Raw genomic sequence first — 13,529 nt, 5'->3', positions numbered from 1 at the left:
TTATTAAAGTTTATAAACTTTAATAAAGATGATCTTTCACTGTATTATGTTTGATTGTATGTTTGCATACCATTTGCTAATTCGCCAGAAAAAAATGCGCTTTTACCATCTGAGAAGCACTAACGTTAGCTATGGCCGTATCAATTTCCAATCGTATGTCCTTTTTCTTAGACGATAGAAAAACCATAGATCGAGGAGAGAACCGCTATAAATCTGGACATGTACAGTGCAGCTTAGATACTGGTTTACTTGTGGTTGCATCTCGGGACAAAACAAAACACCATTGTCGAACAGTCTCTCCACAGAAATAAAGAACGTGAGGCTGAAACGCGGGTTAGTATTGATGACGTCTAAAGTCCCCGCCAAAGGATGTAGTCCCTTTTAGCAACTTGTTAGCAACCACCGTTTTTAAGTCACAATAAAGTTTTTAAAAATCACAAGCAGGTTATAACTGGTGTGTTTTATGTCATAGATCAAAACGTGAAAATATTTAGAGGCTTTGTTAACCACAGACCTTATTTCAGGCGATTTAGCAAAAACCCATTAAAAAAACCATAGACAGTATATAAGATGGACACAGCGACCCCATAGATTTCAACGGAGAAAAGTGAAGCCCATTTGAAGCACTCACTTCCTGATCGCCAGGCGAACTGCGCAGACTCAAACTGAGCTTGACGACGCAGATGTGACGTGGGTCTTCTAGTAGCTGTGCCGAGAGAAATCTGAATCATTCCCTTCCGAATCTCGCAGAGACGGAGAGCGTGATTATTATTTGTCAATGAGCCAGCAGCATGAGCAACTTTATGAATCTCTATGGGCTTCTCCCTTGACTTTATACCTCCACGTCCCCCCGATTGCCAGCGAGCTTCTCCGCCGGTCTATACGGTAATTTCTCTACAGTGCGACAGAGAGTCGCGTGGGTATGACGCAATCGTTAGCCTACTTTTTACAAAAACGGCTTCTACTAAGTCATAACGTAAGATACAAAGTAATGGAGCCCTTTATACATTGTCGTGTTTCTTTAGAAATAAATAATGGACAAATGGAGTCTTTGGACGCTTCAGATGTAAAGTTATTCGCTGTCAAAGTGACGCAAAAATGAATGGGAGTCAATGGAATGCTAACAGCAGGTGAAGTTCTGCTACAATGGCGGCTCCCGCGGAGGCTTCAGTTTCCGGCGGATGGATTACCCCCTTGAAAAAAACCCATAGACTTTAGGGCGAGGGAACCGGAAGTGCTAAAATGCTAACTCACTTCCGCGTTTCGGCCTACAAAGTGACGTCATAACTTCGGCACTCTATTTCTTATCAGCACCAGGGGTGACGTCACTTCTTGTGTATGGCGCCTCACTGTGGCCAAACCACGAACAACAACAGTCACTGTAACCAACTTTTAAATGTTCACGTGCTGTTATTTTTAATACATATTTTTAGTTTTCTATTAACACGTTGTAAAGCTACAATAAGAGAAAAAATAATGTGAAAAGGTCATCAGGCGGAGGAGCAAAGACTGGTGAATTAAACACGATGACAGACACTGGAGCGCCAACTAGTGGAGGAGCGACCAAACAACTCATTCTCCGCTATTTCCTTAAAACTGGTGCTTAAAATGTCATTAGAATTCACATTCACACATAATTCACAAATTAAGAATGAATTAATACAGAATCAATAGTCGTCTTTGAACAAAATAATGGAGGTTGATTGTGTATTTCTAATACAAGCAATGTTTTAAACAGTTTTCTGAATGTTGTGATCCACTCGAGTATTTGTGCTGCATGATCGCATTTTAAAGAATTAATACTTTTGATGTTTTTCTTTATTGTCAGTCTCATTTGTTTGAGATTGTACCAGTCAAATGTTTTTATTCTGAACTTTATTATTACTTTACACACAAGTGTGACTTTCTGAAGAACCAAAATGGTGCTTTAAGAGTTTTTCCAATTGTACAGTCTGGGAGGATCAGGATAAGGATAAAGCAGACGACAGCCTCAAGATTTGTTTTTGTGGTTTATTTGTATTGTTTTATTCAGTAACAGCATGAAGTGAACGCTGTGCGTCCGGCTCGAATCAGCAAATACAAAAGATTCAAGCTAAAGCTTCTCTAATAAAATGAAATAAAAGAACAATCAGAAATCAATAATGTCACACAACAGTGAAAATCATCATCAGAGGCTCAGAGTTAATAATTAACATTTACATCTGATCTGAGAAACACAGATGGGCAGATTCACTTCAGATAATACAAAATATAGATTGATAAAAATATAAGTGCAATTATGTATCATAAAAAAGACAGATTATAATAAGAGCAAATAGAGTAAGGCAAAATAATACTTGAGTAATATAAATGTGCAGATCATTTCTGCAATAACAGCGTCACATCAGTTTCACACACAGATGAACAGTCAAAGTCACACTTAAACTTCTTCAATTAAATTGTTTCTAGAAACTTCTAGAAGTGAAGAGACTGTTAAGTATCTAAAGCTCAGGATTAAACATGCTTGTTATATAAAAACACACATTAGTCTGAGAAATACTGGTTTAGCACACACACATTCTTATATAGTCTAAACATGACATTTCTCATCAGAGATTTGTCTAATAGATGCAGAAACAGAAACTGGTTTATACAGTGTGTATTATATGCAGGTTTGAAATGTGAGATTCTGATTAGATTTACATCAGAGGATCAAATAAAGATGAGAGTTAGTCTAAAGATCACTTTGCAGAACATAGTAAATGAAATATGTCTGTATGTTATCCTGTCGTTTAACTGCACAACTCAACATCACACACACACACACACACACACACACACACACACACACACACACACACACACACACACACACACACACACACACACACACACACACACACACACACACACACACACACACACACACACACACACACTTCATACGGGGTTTAGAGGCTCAAATGAGGAGAAATCTGATTTCGACTGATTTTGAATGTTGAAAACGTCACAGTCCGGAGTCAGAGAACGCTGTTCAAAGGCACCTCCTCCGGCTCCTCTGGGTTATTTACTGAAAGAAAACACACGAGACAGATCATATTAAAGAAAAACTTTGCTTTTATATATATATAGTAAGGAGAGTTGATTTTGATGTATTATGAATGATGATAATGTTACACTGGAATCATACTTCTCCAACTTTCATCAGTGAGATTGAAAGAAAACACACGAGACAGATCATATTAAAGGAAAGCTTCGCCTTTTGTGTGTATATATATATATATATAGTTAGGAGAAGTTGATTTTGAATGTATTATTTGCATTTAAATTCCTTAATATTTACACAATCATTTACAGTTACACACACAGTGACAGAGTCTGTTCTGACAGAGATCAGAAAGTGTCGTCACACAAACTCAGTCTTTGATCTGAATGTCTGACAGGCTTGATCTAAAATAAGATCGCTATTATACTAAAATATTTGATTTACTCACCAACTTTGACCTTGAATAATTTCATTGTGGTTTTTTCATTATCGGTGATGTATAGTACATACAATCCAGTGTGATTCAGTTCGATCTTTGAGATGGTCAGTGATCCGTCCTGATCCAGCTTCAGTCTGCCTCTGAATCTCCAACCAGTAGCGAATGGTGAGATTTTACTGGTCCCTCCTGTGATTTGAGCTATGGGAGAGTCGTATAGTCTAAACTTCCACTGGATCTCATCAACTTTCTTTATGTCAGCAACACCAGTCGGCAGAGTGACAGATCCTCCCATCTTCACTGGCTCTTTCACTATATCTGTCTTAGCTAAACACAGAAACACAGAAACAAAATTGGAACAAGAAAACAAATGGACCATATTAAAAAGCATTGAAAGCAACATGATTAATTTCCTCCATGCCAAAAATGTACTACGGTAATACTCATTTTATAAATCAAATAAAAGTAATTGTCGTGGTTCATCTTCTCTCTATATCTACCCTGGTGATGCAGTCTCTCTCTGTCAGATCGTCGTTTGTTCATGTCTGCCATTCTCTTTTGTTGTCTGCTTTGTTGTCTGCTATATATATATATATTTTAATTTATATATATATATTGTAATTGCTGTTAACAAAATGTTCTATGCATTTGTTTAATAATTAATGTATTTATAATTAAATCCATCATTTCATGCATTCATCTATTAGAGGTACAATGTAAAATGTGTGTTTTATGTAATGTTATGTAATTTCATTTATATCTCTTTAAACGTAAGGCGCGAGAATGAACTCTCAATGCTGTTCTCTTCATTCATAACTCAGCCGACTGAGAAGGATATATTTGTGTAAATAGTTGTGCAACTGCGCAAACTTTGTTTTGAAGTGTAATGTTTGAGTTCCAGAGGAATTTGTGTCTGTGTACCTGTTCAACCACATCAAAGTTTCGTAATTAGTAAGTCCGTGCTTTTTCTCTTTTTTCTCTCTTGTTTGCTGACTGATGAGGGGCCGCAGTGAAACGGTGTTTGTACATGTAGCCTATTTTTTTATTATTGTTGCAAGCAATCATAAAATACAGCAAGTTTTAAGCCCGTGCAGACCTCACTGCCATAGGCGCATCGTTTCACTATCTTGCTGAAATCTGAATGTTTGACGGGGGTCCTTCTCCTTAGTTACAGTTGCTGAGCTAGGATTGGACGAGAACCGGTCGAGGGCGGGGTTTTGCGAACGGTCAATTCATTACCCACTGAATTTAAAACCATGACTGAGCTTAAAATGTTTACATCTCGAGTTAAGTCTTGGATGAAATCGAAACAGGAATGTACCCATTTGTAGTTAGCTGGTTTGTGTATGTAAGTGATTTATATGGTGTGTCTGTATATATGTTTTTAAGATGAAATAGTAAATGTTGTAGTGTAAAGGCCCAACCATGGACTGATGTGGAAAATTAGCAATAGCTATAAACTCTTTTTGCATAGCATCAGTTACAGACTTGTTTTGCACTATGTTTAATTGCAATGTCCATGTCAAATAAATGAATAAATAAATAAATAAATTAAGTTTAAATTAAGTGTTGTCAAGTCAAAAAGGGACAGTAAAGAAGATTTAGTTAAACAAAGAACTCAAGGACCTCTTTTCATGACAAGCAGCCAACGAGGTATTTGTTTCACATGTAATTTGTTTGATGTGTGGAAAGCATAATTTTTTTTGTGTATCTCGTTTCCTTTAAGACTATATTGTATAATATGCTGATGTGTTTGTACCATGTTCATTTATGAATGCAGTTCTCACGGCGTAAACAAGACGAGCCAAATAATTAAAACGCCCGTTTCAAGGAACCGACCTGTGTCTGTGTTGTTGTGGAGAGAGCTATATATATATATATAATTATTATTTTAATTCATATAATACATACACGCATCATAATTATTTAATTGACAATAATAAGCGTTGCTTTTAAACTAATGTAAATTATAATATAATACATGCATTAATATATAACGCTTTGAAACAGATTAATTTACGTGTTTTCTATTGAGCTGTTTGTGAAACTTTTAATTATTAGGCCAATTTTATTGACTCATATGCATCGATATAGTCCGATATTTTCTCTCAGCTACCTTAAACTTTCACTGCAGCATCAGTGTTTATTCCTGCCTTGTAAATGCATTTCATTTCATGATATTTTTTTCATAATGATCTCTTAATCTTCAGAAGAGAAGTGAGCCATCTCTCTACGCTCTCTCTCTATGTTCCCTGTGATTGGCTGTTAGCTGATGATGTCACACTTTCAGCTGCACTCGCTTCAGAGTTAAATCGTAAACTCTGGATCAAACCTGAGTTGACAGACAACATAACTTTATATCAAGCTTTGTGAGACAGCTGAACCTGATCTAAACCAGGTTTATCTGGACTTGTCGAATCTAAACCTACTCTTAAACTCAAGAGTTTGTTCAACTAGCTTCATGCAACAGGCCTCTGCAACATCTGACCATCTTCTCTGTGTTTCTTTGTACTTTAAATAAACTCTCGTTTACTGCATTCACTACTGGATCCCGTTGTTGTTTCCATGACAGTAATACATCATTATATACAGTACTGTGCAAAAGTCTTAAGCCCCTTGCACACTGAGTCCGAAATTTTCGCACATTAAAAAAATAAATATGACCTCACGCTGTCAAACACGCTTACAAACTTTCGTCCGTCATAAAAAGAATTCGGATCGGGTTTGAGTTTCTGTTTTCTTTGCATCCGTAGCAAGCATTTTGAATGGTGTTTTGACAGTTCAGAGGCACTGAATCACGAATACGAAAAAACACATTGCGAAAGTTTCGGACTCAGTGTACACCTTTAGGCACGTTAGTATTTTCACCAGAATTTTTTTTTTTTTGCTGTAGTGTGTGAGTAGGAAATATCAGTTTACATTTCAAAATATTCCATTTGCCATTCATTTTAATAATCCACCGAGATTTTTGTATGCACAAGGAATCTGACAACAGTCGATATGCTGTTTGCAGGAAGGTGTCTTCAAGCATCTTCGAGATGTTGCCACAGTTCTTCTGGATTTAGTCTGTGTCAGTTTTTTCTGTTTCTTCATGTAATCACAGACAGACTCAATGATGGTGAGATCAGATCTCCGCTTGGAGCATACCGGCTGTTGTCAGACTCTCAAAAAATCTCACTGGATTATTACAATTAATGGCAAAATTAATGTTTGGAAATGTAAACTGATATTTCCTACTGACACACTACAGCTAAATTGTATAAATAACTGTCTTAAAATCATTTTTTTCTGATGAGAATTATTATAATTAATGGCTAAGGGAATGTTTGGAAATGTAAACTGATATTTCCTACTGACATACTACAGCAAAAGATAAATAACTGGCTTAAAACCATTTTTGTGTGTGTGTGAAAATACTAACATGCCTAAGACATTTGCACAGTACTGTATATATCAAAAAGTTGGTATAAATCTATAATAGGCCTACAAGTCAAATGTTCCCATGTTTGTTGTGATCCGTGTTGGACCAATCATATTCTCCGAATCATGTGAGGTCATCAGGATCAACACATCAGTTTTTAAGGAAACTGGTTATAGCTCATTTTTTATTGAAATTCATGTTTCATTGTTTATGTTTTACATTCCTCATGCTGGCGACCCCTGCTGGTCAGAACACACCTTTTACAAAATTGCAAATGTTTTATTGAAAGTAAAATCTAGCAAATTTAATTAACTAATCATCTAATACCATTAAATATCAAGTGTCTGTATAATATGTCGAATACATTTCCAGGCCTTTTTTTGTTTGTTCCTTGGATTGCTCAGCTAAACAGTTGCCAATGAGAGACTATTAACTACTATTATTCCTTTAATTATATTAATGTCTAATTAAAACATCTACAAATGTATAAAACTGATCAGAGATCAGGTAAAAACCATAGACGCTTCGGTTTTTCGGAGTTTATTACCCTGCAGCGGTGAACCACTGAAATGTCAAAATATTTAGAAACCGTTATGACGTAACAAAGCCTCGTTTACTGAAATACCACGACTGGCAGTTTGATACAAGCTCCAAATCACTGATCCGAAACAAAACGATTCTGAAGGTTTCGAAGCTTCATGAAGCAGTGTTTCGAAATCATCCATCACTTCATTAAACAGCATATACATCAAATCTAACGCGACGACTGAAGTGTCAACCCAGGAAATGGAAACTTTGATGGAAGAGACTGATCCGGAGTCTTTGACAAATACGTGATTTTCTCCGCTTTTTGTTAAAAATTTTGTACAGTTTGAATTAGAGGTCGACCGATTCATCGGTTTTGCCGATTAATCGGCACCGATAGTTGACTGGTGGAACTATCGTTATCGGCAAAAATATATACCGATAGTTTTTCCTGGTTGCGTCCATTGCTGGAGCGGCTGAGAAGCGCGCGCTGTCATTCATTACACAGTGTAAGAGCTGAGAAGGGTCTGCTGGCATGATGCAATACAAGAGCGGCCTCTAGAGGTGTAATAAAAACTCGTGCCTCGTGTTGTTTATTTCGACACGTGATTCTGCGTGCTGCACTGAGAGCACATGCTGCGTGGAGAGCGCTGACATCAGATGCGCGTTTAAAGCACCGACAGCTCAAATGTATGTATACAGTACATTGTCATATCATTATAAAGTGATAAATTTGTTGACTAAATGCTGCATTAGTAGAGAAAGAACAGCACAACTGTTTGTTTGCCTTCGAGGCTGAGAGGACGCTAACATTAGTAGTACCTCAAGCGGTTAAAACACTGACAAACATAAACGTAAGTCCGACCCGAATGTTTAATGTCACAATTGTTACCTCTATATTTGCATTAGTTCATATCCAGCTGGTCACTTTTATGCATTAAATATGCAGAGCAGTTGCATATTTAAAGCTAGAGACGTAAGCAAACTGATATGTTCATACAGCCGACAGAAACATAAACGAATCAGAAAAGCATTCGATTTCGGTTATTTTTATTTTTTTTTCATCTTCACTTTAATACAAATTTTGTTACTTTTTTATTAATTAACTTGGCTTGAAAAGAACAGTTAAATAGTTAAATTTTGAATGTAACTGGTTTTATTTGTTATTTAGAGTATTACTTTTTGTTTCAGTTTGAATAAATGTCTTTTATTGACTTAAATATTTATTCACATTTATATATTTATTTCATTTAGCATGTTTTCATGGTTCAATACAGTTTTTTTTATTTTTATAATAAAGTTCAGCACTGTTTTACTTGGAGTGTTATGTTTGTTTTTATCCAGTATAAATTTTAAAAACTATCGGTTCATTAATCGGTTATCGGCAAGTATGGCCCAACCTAGCTATCGTTATCGGTAAAATCCACTATCGGTCGACCTCTAGTTTGAATGCTTGAAGCTAGAATATTTGTTTTTCTTTAAGCAGAGGCTCTGTTCTTTATTTGATATTTCAGATATTCATAAAACAAAATATTCTGGGGGCCATGAAATTATTGAATAATGATTAAAAATGCGGGCAACTTAATAATAATAATAAAAACACTGGCGGGGAAAGAGTTAATCAATAAACTGATGATTTTAAAGTGAATTGAGATGAAACTGTGCCTTTATATAGAGCATAATATTTTGCATTATGTTTTAATACTTGTGCTGAATACTGCACATATAAGCTATAACTGAATCAAGTCCAGAGTGAGTGAAAATAAGTGAAGTAACACTGAACAGAACGGAAAACAAACAAACAAACACTGCACAGAACGATCAGTGTGTGACGTCAAAGTCAGCGAGAGTGATTCGAGAACAGATGTATTAAGTATGAACAGAAGTATGCTTCGCTCTCACTGTACTTTGATGTCATACACTGATCGGTCTGTGCAGTGTTACTTCAAGTCAAACAAGCCTATTACCAAGATAACTGTCTGATCACATGACTCATCAAAAACTCATAGTCCTTCATTTAAATGATTCAGTGTTGATCTAACATAAAATCATTATTGCATAAAGATATGAGTTACTCACCGTAGACAGAAACATAGAATGTCTTCAATGGTTTCATTCCCGATGTGCCGCTCCATAGTTCATAATGTCCAGAGTCTGTGGTTGTGATGTTTGTGATGATCAGAAATCCAGAACATTTGTCCAGCTGCAATCTGCCTTTGAATTTCTCACCAAGAACAGCATCATTTACAGTGATCTTTTGATAAAATCCTTTTCTTTCAGCTATAACAGCACCTCCAAACTTCCACTGTATGTCTTCATCTTTAGGTAGTTCAATACCGTAAAGGATTAGAGTGACAGTTTCTCCCTCCATCAATGTCAGTCTCTTCACTTCATTTCACAGCAGCAAACAGAAACAGAGAAACACACAACAGACGTTAGCTGAATTGTGACCAGATGAAGAGTGCACAGAACCTGTGTGTAAGCAGTCAGGAGACCAGATCAGTTATGATTGATTGACACACGTCTACTCAGCTTTCTGAATGGGGACATTGCACAGAAGTCTATTGTTAAACTGGTTATAAATACTGTATTTTAACCCAAACCCAGACACCAACCCGAACAGAAAACTTCTAAATGCAAAAAGAAATGCATTCTAAAAAGTGTGGACTAGCTGTAGATTTCATTTCTACACAACAATAAAATAGTTGTATAAAGTTGTATAAAAATGCATTCAGAGCCCTTCATTCTTAAACAAAACCACAGGCCATTACTCTTTAATATCTGTGTATTGATTATGTTTCTTTCTAACCCTGCTTTTATGAGAAACATTACAATACACACATACACATGTAAAATGTTTGAAACATGATTATAAACAAACATTTTACACTTAATCTCTACTGTAGCATAATAAAGCTCAGCATTTATCTTGCTTTATCAGCTGTAATACTCACATGCTTTTACTTCAGAGATCTTGTGGCGATAGTAAATCACAGCAGCAAAAGCAGCAACAGCAGGAACAGCAGCAAACAATGCCAGCAGACCAACAACAACAATCCCTGCTATAGCACCTGGAGACAGACCTGGATCTGTAATGATAGAGAGAGTCAGTGTGAGTGAATCTGTCAGTCTGATATTTAAATATGAATCTGATTCTGTTAAAGGTGAATGATAAATGAGCCTCTAATTTAATTTCAGATTTCATTATTCTCCTTTTCACTGTTCATCTTCAGTATTACTGTATTACAACAGGAGTTTGATGTGAACACACGACTGATTTCAATCAAAATATTACAAGCAGTAATGCAGATTAAACAGTTTTAAACCTTCAGAAATGTGCCAGCAGTCTCAAAACATTTACTGCAGATGTTCATCATTACTAACTAACTAACTAACTAACTAACTAACTAACTAACTAACTAACTAACTAACTAACTAACTAACTAACTAACTAACTAACTAACTAACTAACTAACTAACTAACTAACTAACTAACCAACCAACATAAATGATAAGTGCATTAGTGTCTTCCATTTTAATTACATTTTACATTCTTAGTTAGGAGTCTGAAGAAATGATTCATACTTGTATTAACTCTTTCCCCACCAGCGTTTTTGGGAAAAAGTTGCCAGCCTCTGCTTTTAAACAACAACCACAATCTAGCTTCATGCATTCTTTTTTTTAAGTTTCATAAAAGAAGCTAATTTTTGAGCAAAAAGCTGAGAAAATCACGTTTTTGTCAACGAGTAGGACTATATCCAGAGCAGATTCAGAAGGATGATCAGAACACAGATAAATCGAGTTCATCAACACCTCTAAAGCTTCACAGTCCTGCAGCTCGTCCTGGGTTGACATTTCATTCAGTAACATTAAGCAGTTTTGATTTATATGCCATTTAATGTTGATGATCGCGTTATTTTACATATGGAAATGATCACATATGACATCACTTTTTTCTGCATCTTCTTCGCCCGTGTTTTGATCAGATTCAGCAAGGGAGAGCGGGTCAAAGTGACGCTTTTTGACTTTCTTGTGTAAATCTACATATTCAGAGTATTTATTTTTTCCCACATAAATTTCCCACGTCTAGTACAGTAAAATGTGGTTTTAATAATGCAGTGTATAATTTTCTCTTGATATCCCCCGAAAGAATAGAGGTGACATGTGACAACATGCCCCATAGGTGGGTACACTGTAACATGACTGACAGCTTGAAATGCTCTGATCTAATAAAAAAAATATACAAGTCAAACTAAAATATTTTCTCAATAAAATACAATTATTAACTTTAATGCCATTTTTTTTTATTAATTAAAAATAAAATAATTTGAGTTTGACAACGAACACAGGAAAACACAGCTATACAACAAAGTTCAAAACATAATAATAAATCATTTCTGAACATTGACTATTTATTCATGTTTTCTCAATAGAACTCATAATAGTAAAGAATATCAACTGTTAAATAACAGATTGGAGATTCAAATAATATCAGATTTGTCTAATTTTAAATAAACAAAAAATAGAGATGAAAAATGAACTTAAGAAATGTACTTTTACTATGGTTTAATAAATGTTCAGTGATATCTTCCAAAAACAATAGAATTTTGGCGCATTTTTTTCTCTATATAGTGTTGATATGGCAACTAGTAAATACACTGAGTTTCGTCATGCTAGCATGTGTGGAAGTATTTAAACCATGTGTGTTACAACTAACCCTGCGTTACGTTGTGCCCCGCTCTCCTCTACTCTTTCAGAAGATGTGTAATAGCGCCCCCTACCATATAACAGTGAAAACACGGAAAGCCGGAAAATTCTATCAATGGTGGAAAAAGATTTAAAAATAAGTTAAACACATAAAAAACATAAAATGTTGCTGTTATCATTAGTGTAATGATTATGAACTATATCAATGTTATCAACTAGGCCTGAAAAATATTGAAGAAAAATGTGATATGCGAGACATTTTTAAATAAAGTGATTTGATATGTGATGCAATGCTTTCTTTTCCCAGAAAGAATGTGAAACATAAATGGTTAAAAAAAATCTATTTTTAAATATTTTTTTATATAAATTAAATTGATTTTTCACTCTTAAAGCAATATCGTGCCATTGCGATATGCAGATTGCGATATGTACATTTGCAATGTTCCAATATATTGTGCAGCCCTATTATCAATAATTTTAATATAACTAAAATATCAATTTTAAAAAGAGTGCTTGCCTCAAAAATAAAATGTTGACAACTTGTTAGTTATTGTAATAATAACAGTCCAGTCAACAGAATTATTAGGACCCTTGGTAAATATGAGCAAAGGCTATAATCTGCATTGTTTATCCTTTTGACCTTTCAATTTGTAACATTTTAGCAAAAATCTAACCTATCATTGAAGTAAAACAACTGAAAATGAAATGTTTTTCTCTAATTCACTTTGGCCACAATTATTGGCATTCCTAGACATATTTATGATTAAAATATCTCTGAAGTATATGCCCATGTTTTAGCACAGCAGGGCGACTAGGAACATGACATTGTCCAGCTTTTCTGCTGGCTTCTGTTAAACAGTGTGTTTTATAACAGCGGTTCTTAATCCTGGTCCCTGATAACATGAACGTGATTTAAACCACAGCAACAACCGGCACCAGGCCGTGAATACCGTTTAACCCGAGTGTAGATCTCGAACTGTACAGATACAGTCATTACTGTGAGTGAATGAGTCTGACTATAACCCGAGTGTAGATCTCGTACTGTACAGATACAGTCATTACTGTGAGTGGATGAGTCTGACTTAACCCGAGTGTAGATCTCGTACTGTACAGATACAGTCATTACTGTGAGTCAATGAGTCTGACTTAACCCGAGTGTAGATCTCGAACTGTACAGATACAGTCATTACTGTGAGTCGATGAGTCTGACTTAACCCGAGTGTAGATCTCGTACTGTACAGATACAGTCATTACTGTGAGTGGATGAGTCTGACTTAACCCGAGTGTAGATCTCGTACTGTAAAGATACAGTCATTACTGTGAGTCGATGAGTCTGACTTAACCCGAGTGTAGATCTCGAACTGTACAGATACAGTCATTACTGTGAGTCGATGAGTCTGACTTAACCCGAGTGT

The 13,529-nt window shown here is 35.6% G+C and overlaps 1 protein-coding gene across 1 annotated transcript in view; it reads right to left on the bottom strand.

The window, feature by feature from the left end:
- Positions 1-1,996: 1,996 nt before the first annotated feature.
- LOC306987972 (uncharacterized protein) overlaps positions 1,997-13,529 on the bottom strand; it is a 42,451-nt gene continuing 30,918 nt past the window's right edge. Inside the window, exons 8-11 of the mRNA XM_079592647.1 lie at positions 10,362-10,496; positions 9,487-9,795; positions 3,474-3,788; positions 1,997-3,049 (exon numbers count right to left, since the gene is read on the bottom strand). Coding sequence (XP_079448773.1) covers positions 3,000-3,049; positions 3,474-3,788; positions 9,487-9,795; positions 10,362-10,496 — 809 coding nt within the window. The 3' untranslated portion in view covers positions 1,997-2,999. The remainder of the gene's footprint in view (positions 3,050-3,473; positions 3,789-9,486; positions 9,796-10,361; positions 10,497-13,529) is intronic.

This window comes from Phoxinus phoxinus, assembly GCF_949152265.1.
Source record: "Phoxinus phoxinus genome assembly, chromosome: 20".
Classification (NCBI taxonomy): domain Eukaryota; kingdom Metazoa; phylum Chordata; class Actinopteri; order Cypriniformes; family Leuciscidae; genus Phoxinus; species Phoxinus phoxinus.
Note: the sequence above shows the minus strand (reverse complement) of the source record. Positions and strands in the feature narration are given on the sequence as shown.